Source organism: Salminus brasiliensis, chromosome 7 (assembly GCF_030463535.1).
Source record: "Salminus brasiliensis chromosome 7, fSalBra1.hap2, whole genome shotgun sequence".
Classification (NCBI taxonomy): Eukaryota; Metazoa; Chordata; class Actinopteri; order Characiformes; family Bryconidae; genus Salminus; species Salminus brasiliensis.
The window spans coordinates 36278918-36295927 of record NC_132884.1 but is presented as its reverse complement, the minus strand read 5'-3'; the positions used below and the strand labels follow the sequence as shown (position 1 = coordinate 36295927).

General features: G+C 42.8%; 1 protein-coding gene across 1 annotated transcript; it reads right to left on the bottom strand.

The window, feature by feature from the left end:
* Positions 1 to 832: 832 nt before the first annotated feature.
* On the bottom strand, positions 833 to 16888 carry ddx27 (DEAD (Asp-Glu-Ala-Asp) box polypeptide 27). The gene is made up of 21 exons (XM_072684807.1): positions 16536 to 16888; positions 15648 to 15797; positions 14275 to 14334; positions 14003 to 14192; positions 12816 to 12865; positions 12613 to 12696; positions 11594 to 11699; positions 10922 to 11095; positions 9754 to 9904; positions 9314 to 9413; positions 8084 to 8225; positions 7784 to 7937; positions 7590 to 7671; positions 5721 to 5898; positions 4620 to 4726; positions 4417 to 4513; positions 4238 to 4329; positions 3223 to 3343; positions 2443 to 2536; positions 2269 to 2340; positions 833 to 1266 (listed from the first exon to the last, which is right to left on the bottom strand). Exons 1-21 carry the CDS (start codon positions 16620 to 16622, stop codon positions 1251 to 1253), a joined length of 2307 nt encoding a protein of 768 aa, XP_072540908.1. The 5' UTR covers positions 16623 to 16888; the 3' UTR covers positions 833 to 1250.
* Between the last annotated feature and the right edge of the window lie 122 nt (positions 16889 to 17010).

Here is a 17010-nt window from a genome sequence, read left to right as displayed (position 1 = left end):
ACATTAAACTGCACACTGCGACCCTTCTGAATATCCATTAAGCGTGTATATTTTCCTATCCTGACCCATTATTAGTTTGGTCTTATATACAGGATCTATGTAACTCATATATAGAACTTATTTTACATTGCCTTCCATTCAAAGTTAACAGCATTTTTGCTTTCTCCTAAAAAATTTTGGAGATACATGTGTTTCTTTGGACAGCGAAGATCTACAAGTCCTGCAAGTTGAGAGTTGAGGCCTTCATGGATCAAATCAATGAGTCTTAGATGCTTATGATCCTGTCACTGGGTCACCAGGTTGTTATTTCTTGGACCAAGCTTGGTAAGTACTGACCACAGCATACTGGGAACACCTGCCTGTGGAGATGCTATGATACACTCTAGACTAGCCATCCTAATTTTTCATCTTTGTCATCTTCCAAAACTGACTGGTCACCTGCTGCCTAACATATGCCACCCCTTGACAGACGAAACTGAAGATGAATAATAGAAATAATCAATGTTTTTCATGTGACCAGTGAGTTATTAGTGGTACTAATGTTATGGCTCATCATGTGTATATTCTGCAGCAAACATGATTGAAATAGCACAGAACTGTCTCCACTCTCTGGTTCCCAGCTGAACCCCTTATGGGGTTTACGTTACATTGTGAGCCAGTTTGAGTCGGTCAAGTCCAATTAGAGCAGAAACGAGACTGGAGATGTTTTTCAGCAGCCTACTGGGAGATTTGTCTGAGAATATAAAAAGGCAATATTCCTCTAACAACTGCCTGCAGCGCACCACTTAAGTCTCGAATTTAGCAGAGTACAGCCAATAAAAAGGCAATGAGGCAGGACTTATCACACTTTTAATAACCAAGAACATGAATCAAGCGAAGTCGAGCAAGTTTACAGCTCGTCACACACAAGCTGCTATTTACTGAACACAGATATTACAAAAACAAGTCAATCTGGGCAGTAGGTAAGAATTACAAGACAGTTTTTTATTGCTGCAGGGCTCATACAACTTGAACATTTTCCTTAATCACCAATCTCATTATCAGTCGTCGCTGCACGGCTTCCAAACAGGTCGGAAATTCCTCCAATTTCGGACTGGATTTGAGATGATGCCAATTCAATAGCAGCCCAGTTACAGTGCAACTGAACTACATACAATGTGCTGCTCCCTCACATGTAGTGGAGGGTAGAACTGGTTCTTTGTTACTGTAATAAAGGGATGTTTGCCTTTCATGCTGTGTCCGCCAACCTTTCACTTTCTCCTGTACCTGAAAGAAATGTACAAACAATACCTGATCAATCTCAAAAACTAAAAAATAAACAAACAAAATATGCTGATTACAAAAATGTAGGGCTGGGTGGTTTGACCAAAAATATTCTCTCAGTATTTTTAGATTTTAAGATTTTGTTGGTTTAATGGAATATTACAGTACTTAATTCATTCATATATTATTTCTTTTTGCCCATAAATCAACTAACCAATTGTCTTCTTTTTACACAGAATCCTCTAAGAAACAGTAAGCCTGTTTTAATAGGTTTACAGTGGCTGACTTTACTACTAACACACATATTAAGAATTCTCCAAAGCGAAAAGTTGATAGACCCCAAATTTAAGGTAATTGTAAGCCATGAAATTTCCAGAAATGAGCCACACAATACCAAATACAACAAATCACAGGTGATGCACAATTCCTAAAACCTGAATGTAGAGATGACTAAAGAGGGCAGAACCTGGTGAAGAAGAACAAGTAAGTGCAGTAAGTGGAGTAAATGCAATAACAGCTTTAATAGATCTATTAAATACTCTTGAAAAAGGTTGACGTTTAAAGATAGCAAGTGATTCTGCTGTTCAGAAACTCAGGGGAACTTCATTCCACCACCTCGGTGCCAAGACAGAGAAACCTTTTACTAGTAATACAATCAAGAAAAATGTAGATCAGCAAAAAGGCATTCTATAAAACATCATCTAAATGTTTATGAATTGAACTTTAGACAGAATTGAATTAATGTGTTTAAAGCTCAGTTTTCCCTCAGAAAAGCTTTAGTTTCTCAACATTATTAGAAAGTGTTCGGGACGCCTGAAGCGCGTGTGTGTAGAGAAACAGAGACGTTAGGCAGAGAGCGAGTTAAAGCCCTATGTTTGTAATTTACTGTGTGATTGTAGCTGAGAGGTCTCACACACTCCACTGGTTGAAGACCTCTCCCAAAAATCGTATATAACTTATATCATCTGGTCATGCCGCCCAGCACTACAATAACGTACAACATACTTTGCTTTGGATTTGAAGCGGCCTCCTTTCTTGTTCGCATTACCCAGTCTTTTCCTGTCCTCAAAGGAAGGCCTGGAAAGAAAAAAAACAAACCCACAGAAGTACATTATAGAAGTTCTCGAATTAATTCACACTTTTCACTGCAATTCCGCAGCAAGTTTACAGAAAACATACCCTGCTCTGTACTGCTTCAGGGCTTTCTTGCTGACGTTGGTGAGCTCCTTGTCAAACACAGACTTCGTAGGTTTTCTGCCATTTTGTTTGGAGACTAAGGGAAGAAAATGAGGAAATTAACAACACAAAACCATCGGTACTGATGGAGGTCATTTCTGAAAGCTTGATTTAAGCTAACCAAGTAAAACAGAGTTTAAAATAGTGAGCTCTTTGGTTCAGAACAGACTGCATCAGCTTTTTAAACGGTATAAATGCCTGTAGGCCCAATACAGTAGCGCTGTAGTATCTCTAAAACAGGACTTTCCAGTTGGAAAACTAAGAGACTTCTGAAAAAGTGCTCTGGGGCAGATCCTAGAGGACAGGCAGTTTTAAAAGGTTTGTTTTTGTTCTTGCTAGATGGACAATGCAGAAGTGAACCAGACAGTCAACACCACAGTGAGAAAGCTGAGTATTACATCTGTATTTGTTAGCCTTTACTTCAGTGACTATGCTGTGGGGTTCATGGCTGGTGTGTGTGTGTGTGTGTGTGTGTGTGTGTGTGTGTGTGTGTGTGTGTGTGTGTGTGGGGGGGGGGGGGGGGGGGTTCATCGGTTGTATGTGAATTTGCATGTATTTGTGTAATACATTCAGGGATGTGTAGTGAGAGAATAATGACTGGTGAAAAAGCTTACACATTTGTGAATACTGACAAACAAACCAGGTGAGGTTGAGAATGCTACAGAACACTAAAAACACACTGAATGCTAGTTTTAAAGTAGGATGCCCCTTTAGGATGCCCACCTGTTGTTTTGGGATCTTCCTCTGGTATTGCTCTGGCTCTCTTCGGCTTGCGACCACGCTTCGAAACTCTTTCAGCATACATCTGAGACTTCAGGATCTCAAACTGAGCCCTTTCTTCAGCCTGGTATACATACATGCATGCGCACACAACCACACAAACAGGAAGGGCAGAGCAGAAACAAAAGTGAAAGAGCAGCAATTTCCTATAGAAAGCTGCAGATGCACAAAAGAGGGCTGATACAACCAGTTAGGTAGTCAGTAATTATACACTAGGGCATAGTTAGCAAAGACAGGCACAAACTAGTCTGTTCCGATACGGAGGCCTATCTGCATGGTCTACTTTTATTCAACATTTAACCCTACTGTGTGATGTACTGTTAAACAGGATGGTGTCTTATTGAGTGCACATTCATTTGGGTAAATGCATTTAGATGTACAGCATTTAGCAGTACACCATTCTTATGCAGAGTGACTTACAAAAGTGCCTAGTCATGCCCTCAGAAAATCGAATTTAAGGTAATCCTGAGCCATGGAAATGCCAGAAATAAGCCAAACAACAAATTACAGGTAATGCACAATTACCAAGAACCTGAACGTAGTGATTACTGAAGTGTGCAAAACCCTGTGGAGAAGAACAAGACCCAATAAGTGCATTAAATGCAATGAAAGCTTTAATAGATGACATATCAAGGTGCTATTAAATGCTCCTGAAAAAGGTTGATGTTAAAAGATAGCAAGTGATTCTGCTGTTCAGAAACTGGGGGGGGAGGTGGGAGGATACTTGTCTTCCACATGCCCCGAGAGACGATGGGTCAAGCCATACCAAACTTGAAGCCCCAAGGGCTCTTGCCATTGTCTAGGGTTGTCACAGAACCATAAATCTGGTAGTTGGTACCAATGTCACTAAAGTCTTTGATTCTCAATATCAATTTCAATCCCAAGCCCAACATGAAAATGAAACCAATGAATATATCATATAAAATATGAGAGAAAACAGTAGTCAAGAAGACCCTACCGACAGCACTTTCTTCTTGCCGTCTTTCAAGAACTGGGCGCGCTTCTTTTTTCCTCTTAAAGCCAGGTCAAAGTCCTGCAGAGCCTTGTTCACTGTGGGCACACATTTAGCGTTAATCATCAGTACATGTGCATGAACTGCCCAGCTGTAGATGGCCAGCATGTGGAAAACACACTCACTTCGCTCTTTCTTCCTCTCCTCACGGGACTGGAACCAGGTCCTCGCTGGCTGCTTCTCGTCTTCTTTCTGCGTTAGCTTCTTCTGGGCCGAGTTGATCTGAAACGCATACATTGATGAACCCACAGAGACACGCAAATACACATAAGCCAAGAAAAGAAACTGAATAAACAATAAATATATGAGCAGGTATATAGTGCCATACCTGTGCCTCTGAGTGCACCATCTCCTTCTCTTCTTTCTCCAAGCGCAAAACTGCGTATACATCCTTCTCCAGCTTCTCAATCAGATCTCTGAACTTCAGAATCACCTCTGGAAGATACACAAGTCCCACATTTACAACACTGCTATCACAAAGAAAACATACCAGCAAAATAATCTGAGGTTTTGCCTCAGTAGGAGGCAATGGTACGTGAATTTGCACTAAACTGTGAAGGTACTGACAGCACGGTGCTCACAGTCATACAGAGAATACACGGTACATGCGGTTCATATGCCATGCTCATAGTATTACAGACCTTCATACTACGAGCTGGGATCTGTTGGCTGTATCCGATCACCCTTATAAATGGTAGCAACAGCGTTTCCTGCAAAGCTGCATGTGAGTCTTCAAAACTCACTGCACTTTTATAGTGCACTGAAAATTTCGGCAGTTCCCCAAAGTTGTGCACTATAATAGGGAACAGGGCACATTTTCGGACACAGCTCATGTCAGAAATAACCTCCTTTGCCTACAGCGACTTGTTATTTCCCAGCCACACATGCACCACTATTGGGAGCAGAATTCCACAAAGTGACAAATGATTTCGGACACCTCGTTACGTGTGTGAGCTCAGTGCTGTGTGATGAACCGTCAGAATCCTAAAGAAGTGCACTACATTGTGAACAGGGCATAGTTTTGGATACAGCCATTATATAGCAGCATTATGCAATAACTGGTATTTTTTGCTCATGGGCTTCCCCTACAGTTCACACTTTTGACCCACACCTAAGGGATGTGCTTTACACATGCATTTCTGGACAGAATCATCACTGAAGGTTATGAAGCATGTGGAGGCGGTAGAGTAATACTACAGGATTTTGGATTTTACACAAATATGACTCGCATTTGTTGTGCAGTGTTACACCGTTCAGCAGCAGCATGCCGATCCCAGGTCAGTGGTAGGAACGTAATTTTGAAGCTGCTATTTTGAGGTAAAAATGCTACATAAATGTTGCTATAAAGCAGAGTAAAATGCTACCTAGCGCCAGATAAACACAGTTCACGCAGAATTCCTACATCCTAAACAAAGCACTCTGCTTTTACCTTGGGGTAAAACACGGGCTTTGACAGGTGTTTTGGCTTTTTTGACAATCTCCTTCAACATCTTCCTCTCAGGCTCTCCCACCAGAGACACGGATCGGCCCACTTTCCCTGCTCGCGCTGTGCGGCCCACCCTGTGCACGTAGTGCTTCACTGTGTTTGGCATTGTGAAGTTTATAACCTGAGGATAAAGAAAAAAAAGAAAACACTTACAAATTACTTCAATGAACAAGATTCTTTAAAAGCACAGTAGAGAGACGCTGGGTAAAGTAAACCTAGACAAAGCCTCAATCATTTCTGTAAATACTGAAAGTGTTGTGCACTTCCCAAGCCAACAGATCGCAGGCAATTAATGTCATGAAGTGTGACCCATTATCAAATTGACCTATTATCACTCGTCCGAGTTCAGAGTCAGGCTGAAAAAGGATGTGCACCAGGTTAAGAGTGCTAAAGTGACCATTTTAGATGGTGCCACCAACTTGACAGGTGTGTTATTAATGTAATTTATCACAATGTGAATGACGTGAGCGAGCGAATGACCAGTGCATACTGCCTGCCTTTCTTTTCTGAGTTTTGTTTCTGACTGGTTCTTTGGGCATTCATTTTGACGTTTCAACAGTTTGGAGGATTGCTGGGCTAGCTGCTGAAGCAACTGTGCATCAATAGTTCGGAGGATTTGCGGGGGGGGTAGCTGCTAGAGCTACTGTAGGCCAATGGCTTGTAGGGTTGCTGGGCTGCCTGCTGAAGCAACTGTGCATCAATGGCTTGTAGGGTTGCTGCGCTGTCTGCTGAAGCAACTGTGCATCAATAGTTCAGAGGATTTGCGGGGGTAGCTGCTAGAGCTACTGTATGCCAATGGCTTGTAGGGTTGCTGGGCTGCCTGCTGAAGCAACTGTGCATCAACGGTTTGGAGGATTGCTGGGCTGCCTGCTGAAGCAACTGTGCATCAATAGTTCGGAGGATTTGCGGGGGTAGCTGCTAGAGCTACTGTAGGCCAATGGCTTGTAGGGTTGCTGCGCTGTCTGCTGAAGCAACTGTGCATCAATAGTTCAGAGGATTTGCGGGGGTAGCTGCTAGAGCTACTGTATGCCAATGGCTTGTAGGGTTGCTGGGCTGCCTGCTGAAGCAACTGTGCATCAACGGTTTGGAGGATTGCTGGGCTGCCTGCTGAAGCAACTGTGCATCAATAGTTTGGAGGATTTGCGGGGGTAGCTGCTAGGGCTACTGTATGCCAATTGCTTGTAGGATTGCTGGGCTGCCTGCTGAAGCAACTGTGCATCAATGGTTTGAAGGATTGCTGGGCTGGCTGCTGAAGCAGCTGTACATCAACGGTTTGAAGCATTGCTGAGCTAATTGCTGCAGTTTATATCCAGATCCACCGCTGGACTGAGTCTAAATCACTGAGCGGGAGGACTGTTGGACTGGTCACTGAATTGACACAAATCCCCACAGCTTACAGGCTTTTCAGGCTTGCCATAGGGTTACTTATCTCCCAGACCTCTTGGCCCTCTCATAAGCACTCTATCAGAGTCAGCTAAGGACTTATGGCCACAGCTGGGAGACTTTTTCCCTTCTGCTTTCTGAGGAAGTGTGTGTGTTTGTGTCTGGCATGGTTGTTTAGTTGATGGGTTTTTTTTGCTGATTGCTTTTCTTTGAGTTTGAGAACGGCACCACTTGATTTTTTTTTATTATATTATAATAAAGTTTAAAATATTGGTGAAGTGTTGCATGAGCGGAGCACACTACTGTCTTTCTATACTGTCTGTGAATGAACAGCTTTACCGGTCTGTTGATTACTCAGTGTTCACCATCACAAGGTCTACTGCATGAACAATTACGCCATGAGAATGGAATTTTGTCTGAGGAACTCACCGTTTTGACTCCTTCAATGTCCAGACCTCTGGCTGCCACATCTGTGGCCACCAGGATATCAATCTGTTCATCTTTAAACCGCCTATGAGGAAGACACAGACACAGAGCACAGTCTTTAGTGTTGGAGTACAGAAAAAAATACCCCCAAGGTCCACAAGCTTTGTGTCCTCTACGTCTGAAAGTCAGCACTGTACCTGAGACTCTCCAACCTCTGGGTCTGAGAGAGGTTGCCGTGGAGTTCGCCAACCTTTAACCCCATGAGGCCCAGGAGGATGTGCATGCGGTGGGCCTGCTTCTTGGTCTGTGTGAACAGCATCACGTGGTCCTGAAAGGTTCGGGTGAGGAGTGCTGTTTGCCGGTTAGAAAGAAAATAAGCAGAAACAGTTTACTTCCTTTTATGATATGAAATAGGGGAGTGACATGAAAGACCGTTGACCTTCAGGGAGGGAAAGGGGAGGACAGGAAAGGACAGGAGAGAAGAGACTCTCTCTTACCTGCCACAATAGCCTCTCTGTCTCCTTCTCTGGCTGGTCGAATCCTCACAAACTCCTGCCTGAGGTATGGAGCAACGTCTGTGTTACTGTTCACAAAGATCCTCACTGGCTGCTTCAGTGACACTGAGGCCAGGTCTTTCACCTGGGACACACAGAAATGCACATTTTGGATCAGTTGTATTTGGCCCATGGTCAGTAGACACATTTAAGGTGTATAAAAGGAAAAGGTTCAAATGAAATGTTTTGTGTACTGCTGTTTGAGCGTTTTTGCTGTAAACGCAGGAACACATTAGCCTTTTCAGGGGAATGGGTGTGTCAGCTGCACAGTGGTCAGTCATATAATTTAAAAGTTTTGTCTTTGAATTCTATTCTGCAAAATTACTAAAGAAATTAGTAAAGAGACACTGAAGAGACTTTAATTTCAACATAAGTACTTATGATATTACTATAGTCATTATTGTTGGCAAGCAGTTGGTGGTTGGAGTGGCGCAACCGATAACATCACTACTTGCCAATGGGCTACCACATAGCCATGGGCTACCCAGGTCTGCATGACTATGATGTGTTACACCAATAAGGGTCTTTAGGCAGGACTCCTAACACTGCACTGGCCCACCTCTGTAACACATGTAACCTCATAAGTAACTCTAGATACAGATGTCAGCTAAATGCCTTAAATGTTAACGTATTGCTCTCTTTGTAGACACTACAAGCATGCGCAAGCAAGCATTATGTCACAACGACCATCAGATGTTTCTTCAGAACCCTAAAGGAGTGTGGGAAACGAGGCAGGGCTAGTAGACTGCTTGTGTTGCTCTTTATGAACACATTTTTGGTGGAAATAAATTGCTTGTTTTTGTAATTTTTCTACATAATAAAAACAATTAGTATTAAATTGTAGATACAAAAAAAAAACATATATAGTATAGTATAGTTAGAGAGAATATTTTGTATTTGAGAAAATAAATCCTAACTTTTTCGTATAATGTAAGGGACAAAAAAAAGGACATCTATGAAGCATTTCTGGCCACAGTTCCTGCTCTTATTGGACTGGTCTCTCCCACCTCAGCTGCAGTTTTGGCTTTGTGACATGCCTAATATTCTAAATGACTTCAGGTGTGACGGGACCCGAAATGTGGAAATTTGGAGCAGTATTCACTGGCCTAGACCTCCTGAACATAACCCATGACTGAGAGCTCTACACGACTGAGATGCTGAAAATATGGCTACCTCTTCACTCATGGTGGCTGAGAATAACATAGTCTGTCTCTGATAGGAGCAGAGCCGGATAATCTCCTTCATCTGCTCTTCGAAGTATTCATCCAACATCCTGTAGAAAAATAGAGAAGGACAAATCAATTAGGCATGGAAGAGGACTGTAAGTCATTGTTATTGAAATAAATTACATTACTATTTGCTTTTCTAAGCTTATTGCACCGAAAGTCAGTACTTAGAGAACAGTAGCAGCTTTTATATACACTACTGGTGCCACTGCTGATGCATTCTGTCAGTTCCAACCATACAGAACCTCAGAAAAAACAAAACATCCCCATACTGCACATTTATAAATATTGATATGTATATAATTATATAATATTGTAACACATGAGTGTAAAACAATGTAAAAGTATTGGGTTTTTTTTTTTTTTTAAAGCTAAAGCCAAACTCACCTGTCAGCCTCATCCAGAATAAGGACCTCGATCTGGCTCAGCTCAAAAGATGGAGTGTTGTGCAAGTGGTCGATTAAACGACCAGGTGTGGCAATCAGGATGTCAGGTCCTGCCCTCAAGGCTGCTTCCTGTGACTTCAGGTCCAAACCACCTAACCAAGACAAATAAAACCAAGCAAATTTGAGAAATCTCCTTCTTTTGGTTTTTGTTAATTTATTTGTTTTTTGTTTGTTTGTTTACAGATATCGTAACCCATAAAATCCCATGTGGTCCCTGCATGTAAAAAAAAAAAAAAAAAAAAGATCAGCACCTAAAAGAAACAAATCTAACATTTTGGACATTTTAACTGGTTGTCAGTTGATTCGGTACTTACTGAAACCCACTACTGGGGAACTCTTACACATATACTGTGTAATGAATGAGTGGGACTAGATCAATCGATTATTCTGAACAAGACTGATAAAAATCGTCAGAAGGTGGAAGAACGAACTTCCCCTGGGCGTCTGAATGGCAGAGTCACTCACTGTCTTTAAACGCAGACTGAAGACCCTCCTCTTCAGAGAGTACTTAGGCAGAGTGTAGTGTACGTGGGGTATTGTGGTCTCCATACTGACTTGTGTGTTTAGTATTATCTAAGATAAGAGGGATATTTGGATGCTAGCTGAGCTATAGCTATACTATAATGTAAATTGAATAAATAAAGAACTAAGTAAATAAATATAGTTTTAAAAAATTATTTAAAAAAAGAGACTATGAGAGGACATTGGCTGAAGAATGTTAAAGGTGAATACTGTGTGTAAATGCCATAATCTGATTATGCCAATTTGGTACTCATCAGCAAATTTTTCAGAAACGCATTACAGTGCAAAACACTTCATACACATGATTTTGGGAGCCTCATCACTCCCTAGCTCACACTAATCAGGTTGAAGATTCTCCAAAAGGGGGCGCTGTCAACAGCAGGGCACTGTGTTTGGCATTAGTGACACTGTGCGCACTCCTCCTCATAAAATAACGACTGAACGCTGTGAGACACTGTGGAAAGCTGTAGATGCTTAATTTGATTAAAATGGGAGCTTGTCTGCAGCAGACAGGCATTCATTCAGACACTACAATGATGTCTCCTTTACGAAATCAAAGCACAATGTATAAACAGGGAAGCACTTACCCACTGCCAGGCATGTGGCGATGGTGGTGAACTGGCTGAGCTGGCGGGCAACAGAGTGCACCTGAATGCCGAGCTCTCTGGTGGGCACCAGCACCAGGACGCGGGTCACCTGAGTCTCTCTTGGCTTATAGATGAGACGCTCCAGCACAGGTAACATGAAGGCTGCAGTCTTACCTGGGGAAAGGTACAGAGAGATAGGGAGCGAGTGCAAGAATGATAGAAGGAAAGAGAGAGAGAATAAATAAATAAATAAATAATACAGAAAAGCATAGTAACAACTGAATTTGGCTGAAATTGTGAAAAAAAAATATTGTGAATTCCCCGTTTTCTACAAAAATCATTTTAGAAATATTTTTATAATTCTTATAACATATATTTTAAAAATAAATACATATATTTATATATATACCAAGTTATAAAGCTGTTCTTTGATTCGATGTGCTTTTGAGTTACATGTGACACCAATTAGGCCTATTACTCCACTTCTAAAGCTGACCAGAATAAAGTACTAATAAAGTACCAAAAAAGCTGCAAACATCAAACAAAAAGGACTTTATCATGTAAATGAGCTTAGCTTTGCTTAACAATACAAATACAACATATTCAGAAACCCGGCTGTGTGGGACACTGCTGTTCCAACAAGCTAGATTATACTACAGACTTCTGACTTACCGGTTCCGGTAGCAGCACAGGCGCAAATATCCTTGCCTAGCAAGCCCACCGGCACACAGGCCTTCTGGATTGGCGTGGGCTGCTTGAAGCCCATGGTAGTAATGGCCTGTACAAACAACAGAAAAACAGATATATTAAAGCCCCTGTCTACGGATTTAAAATATGGGATGCACTGTGTGACGGGTTACCCAGGTTAGCTAAACTACTGGAATTATCTAGTAGAATTGAGGTAGATGACAAGGTAGATGGTTCTTTGGCTGATCTGACATCAGATCTATGAGACAAAAGAAGAGCTAGCAGCTCCTCCCTTCTCGGTTCTCCTTATATGGAAGATCTGGATTACTCGCTGAGAGATGATGACAGGTTGAGGGCACCACACTTGCTGTTTGAGGTATGTGTATCACAACTGTAGGTTACTCTGATCCTGTGTTATGAAGCCTAGAATACCAGTGGTGCGAGAATCGGGTTTCGACCAATATCCTAGTATCGGATCGGTGCATCCCTTGTCAAGACATCTAATATAACATTCCCCTAGCATTCTAAGTCACTTTGGAGAAACGATTTTAGCTAGGTAAAATGAATCAATGGCCGTTTTATTCGTGTTCATGTACTTCACACAGTGTGAAATGTGTAAAGATGTGAAAAGGTAAAATTACCAGTTATAATGAGCCACAAAGAGGTGTTAGAATCTGACTGATATAAAAGGTCTTACATATTTATAAATATTAAGATATTTAAAATGTAATATACTTTAAATAAAATAAACAACATTAAAGGCTTGCTGTGAGCCTTTATTGCAGCATGACTCTACCTTAAAACAGCGCCTATCAGTCATAATCATGAGCCACAGAAAGGCTTTAATCACCGGTCATCATAACCACCCAAAATACTCATTATAATTTTACCCAATATTTCAGTTACCCACTGAGAGAGTCTCATTTCAAACTTGGGAGCACTGAACTTAAGCCCTCAGCAGAACATTTAAGGAATGATACAACAGCAGTGAAACAGTATCTGACCTTCAGCAGAGGTCTGGACAGATTCATGTCCTGGAATGTGAGGTTCTCATCATACTGCGAGGCATCTTCGAAGAAGGCTTCAGGCTGTAAACATGATGGAGAGAGGTGAACGTGAGGAACTTGTTGGTTACCCAATGTTCCATATAAGCTTCAGTCTATCCTGTTTGTTTCACAGGACAAACAACAAGCAGCTCTGGACTTGCCTCTTCTGCACCCTTCTTTTTGCCCTTCTTGCCTTTCTCCCTCAGCGTATCTACGAGGAAAAGTGGACAATAACCAAACAGTATGAGAAAGGACACAAGGACAACTACAAACAAAGAAATGAGTGCGGTCAAAGTTAACACGATTCATCTGCAAACTTTAATCCGTTAGCCTTTTTTTAAATGCAAATGAATAATCTTACTAAGTCTGGCCCCAATTTCCTCCCGTAGGTCTCTCTCCTCGCAGAGCCCAGTGGCGTATTAGCGGTTTTATTTAGAGATGTAAACACAGCGTCGCTACTGTTGAGCTCAGCAGTCAGCACTTTATTCATGCTGAAATATGGATTATGGATCTCATAACTAACTCTCATTCTCTTACACACACACACACACACACACTTGCTCCTCTCTTAATCCAGCCCAATGACTGATCATCCATTTATTGGTGATGCTTTTTCTCCATTAAAGCTTCTGTGTCCGAGCTTCGTCGCGTTCGAGTGCAGAGAGTAGAGCTCCGGGCTATTGATGACAGGGTTGTGGGTTCGATACCCGGGCTCGGCAAGCTGCCATTGTTGGGCCCTTGAGCAAGGCCCTTGACCCTCTCCACTCCCGGGCAGCGCAGCAATGGCTGCCCACCGCTCTGGGCATGTGTGCTCGCTGTTCATTGTGTGTGTGTGTGTGTGTGTGTGTGTGTGTGTGTGTGTTCACTACACAAATGGGTTAAAGGCAGAGGCCAAATTTCATCTGTGTCCAAAACAAATGGTGAATATGAGTGTTGTTTAGTCTCAAAACTACACAGAGATATTATAATAATAAATAAAAAAATATTCAGGATTCCTCTAGACAGTTTATTAGGCATAGACCCATTTGTCCTCCCGCCCAAAATTTCAAGGACGTGCTGGCTAGCATTTAACTTATGATTAATCATAATTAATCACAGAATACTGTTGTGATTAATGCACTAAACTTTTGAATAGACTGAGACCACTAATAGAAACACATCTTAATATAATAACAACAATAATAATATTATAAGCACCTTTTAGGGTACCCAAACACACTGTGCAATAACACAGTAAATGAATTACAATCACAGAACAAGAATAATCATATAAAAGCCAACAATATCAAGAATTAATAAACATAAGATTAAAAGAAAGGAAAAACAAGAACACAAAAAATTACGTCACCTGCTTTTTTAAGGATTTCTTCATCCCCTGACGAAAACTCATCTTCCTCATCTTCACCATCCTCTTCATCACCATCTTCGTTAGCTTCACTGCCATCATCCTTACCATCATCCTCCTCGTCCTCCTCCTCCTCCTCCTCTTCCTTAGTGACTGGATCATCACTCTTCTTTCCCTCTTTCTGAGATTTCTCCTGAACACCATCACAACAGCGTGTGTTAGACACAGTGCAACCAGACCAGGCCTGTAAATCAGCTCTGGTGTTGCAGTCTTACCTCGGTTTTGCGCTTCTTGCGCACTTTCTCTATCTTCTCATCCAGGGTGGTGGGTGCTTTCTAAAAAAACAGAAAGGGGGGGGGTGGTAAATAAATGTTTGGGCTAAAACTACTATCAGACCTGCACAGCAGCCACCACAGAGCGCATCCAACTGGGTTGGAGCTCAATACAGGCCGGTGATTCAGCTGCTCAGACACACCTGCTGGTGTGGTTGCAGGTAAACGTAAATCCAGTAAAAAGGAGCGAGAGCTTCTCATTCTGAAGAAAGTAGTGAGATCTTGTGAGCTAGTCTGAAGAACAGAGCTCGGTTCCTCCAGGTTTCTCCTGGTCACCCCCCCGGTCCAGCCAGCACAGCGTAGAGGATGTGTTCAACTCCATCAGCAGCAGCAGCAGCAGCAGCAGCTCACCTGATTTACCACCATTAAGCCCTGATTTACCAAACCAGGTGCTGATATGAGGAGAACTCTAAATAGCACTAGACTCCATGAGGAGAACTTTGGAGATGTTCTAATGACTAAACACAGTGATGGAGAATCACCACCACTTTCTGTAGGAGTATTATTAGTATTAAATCTAATATTAGTGATTTACTGAGCTAATAAACCCTTACTGCCCAGATAGGCAGCTTTTTAACACCATCACTAACACTAACACTTCACAAATGACAAAACAACAGACAAAAACACTATAGACCAGATTCCCAGACTAGGGATTAAGCCTAGTCTATAGGTTTACTTTAGTATCTTGACTATAATTTCCTCTTGAAGGAAAATCTCCATTTAAAATTCTGTGCAGTCCAGGACTTGGTTCAATCCCTGACCAAAAACCATGAGCATGTACGTTCAATAGTCAATGGTATTTATAGGACACCCCTGCCCTTACAGCTTCTAATCTTCTAGAAAAGGTTTACTTTAGATGTTGGAACATTGCAGTGAGGGTCAGTTTGCATTCAGCCTCAAGAGAATAAGTGGGGTCAAGTACTGATAATGCACGATTCTGCAAGTTCTAGATCACAGACGTTCCTCCAACTCATCCCTAAGGTCTTGGCTGGAGCTCTATCAGTCCAGAGGAGGGGGTGATCCAATGCTCCACTGCCCAACTGTGCTGGGAGGCTTTATACCTCTCAATTTAACACTGGACACTGGGCACGGTTACCGTAGGATCACATGCAACCGCTCCAGAGTTTCCTATTCCTACCGGCTTAAGCTTTTATAGTTGTGTGTGTGTGTGTGTGTGTGTGTGTGTGTGTGTGTGTGTGTGCGCAATTGACCACCTGCCTTTAGTAAGGGGTGAACCTTCAAATACCATACCTGAATGGGTCCGGATACTTCTTAACACACAGTGCATCAATCCAGCACTACTCTGCACTCACCCTCTTTTTGAGCTGGGCCAGAACAGATGCCATCGCCCAGTCTTCACTGTACAGTCCATCCGTCTCTCCGAACTCAAAGTCCATGCTGAAGTCTCCATTGCCTCGTCCTTTTAAAGCTCTCCTCTCCTTGTTCAGAACAATGGGCTGCTCCTGTAAAGGTGAAGGAACATTTGCTATTGCTATTTCTAGAGCTGGGCAACAGGACAATATTTACCATACTGTGATACACCAGTTTTGCAGATTCATTTCCATACCTGGACTGTATGGCATTAATAACACAGCTTAGATGGACCCCTTAGTGAACGTTAATGAGGGAAATTCAGTTTTTAATGATCTAGACCCTTTAAAGTGCAGAATACAGCGGTCAGGCAGGACAGTGGTCCTCAACCCAGGTCCTGGAGGTCTTCTACCTTTCTACCTTGCCCAGTTTAGCCAGTACGGCCAGGACTGGGGACCACTGTCATAGACAAGACAAGACACAGATGGAGTTTGGCTTCCAGCTTTAACCCATCCGTGCACACACACACACACACACACACACACACACACACACACACACACACACACCAGTGACAGTGAGCACACGTGCCCAGAGCAGTGAGCAGAGAAGGTAAAGGGTCTTGCTCAAGGGTGCCCAACAGTGGCAGCTTGAGGAGCCTGGGCCTCGAACCCACAACCCTGTCACCAATGGCGCGGAGCTCCGCTGAGCCACCACTGCCCCCTTGGGGGCTAGTGCCAGTAAGGAGCAGATTTGGAATATGATGCATAAATAAATGCAACAATGCTTAAGTGCAACTTGTTGTTTATGAGTCTAATTATGTGTCGATGCCGATCTGGTCCCGATACCACCGCGCGCCCCTACAACAAAAAACCCCAGCAATTCCTCACCTCTTCACCCTCCGAGCCCGACTCCTCATCCTCGGGCACGACTGCATCGTCCTGGATGGTCCCAATCAGATCAAAATCTGACAGCATGTTTGTACAAAACTGCTCAAACTTTCCAACGAGCTCACGAGCTAACGTTAGCACCCCCGGCTACAGCTCCCCTTTCCCCCGAGCAGGCCGGCAGTTCAGCAGCTCGCGCTGTGAAGAAGACACGGGGTAGGAAAACAGCCTGTTCTTCACGAGGCTACACTGACCATCACATTCATCTAAAACTGTACAAAAAGAATAATTTAACAGTAATAGTCAACACACTCCGTCCAGCCTCCACTCTCAGCACACACACACACACACACACACGTGTGTTGAAAAGGTCCAGGAACTGCGTCACGCGCTCCGCCTCCTCCTCCAGCAGCAGCACCAGCAGCAGCAGCAGAGTGCATGATGATCGATACTGCCCTCGTGTGGCGAAGGGGGCAGA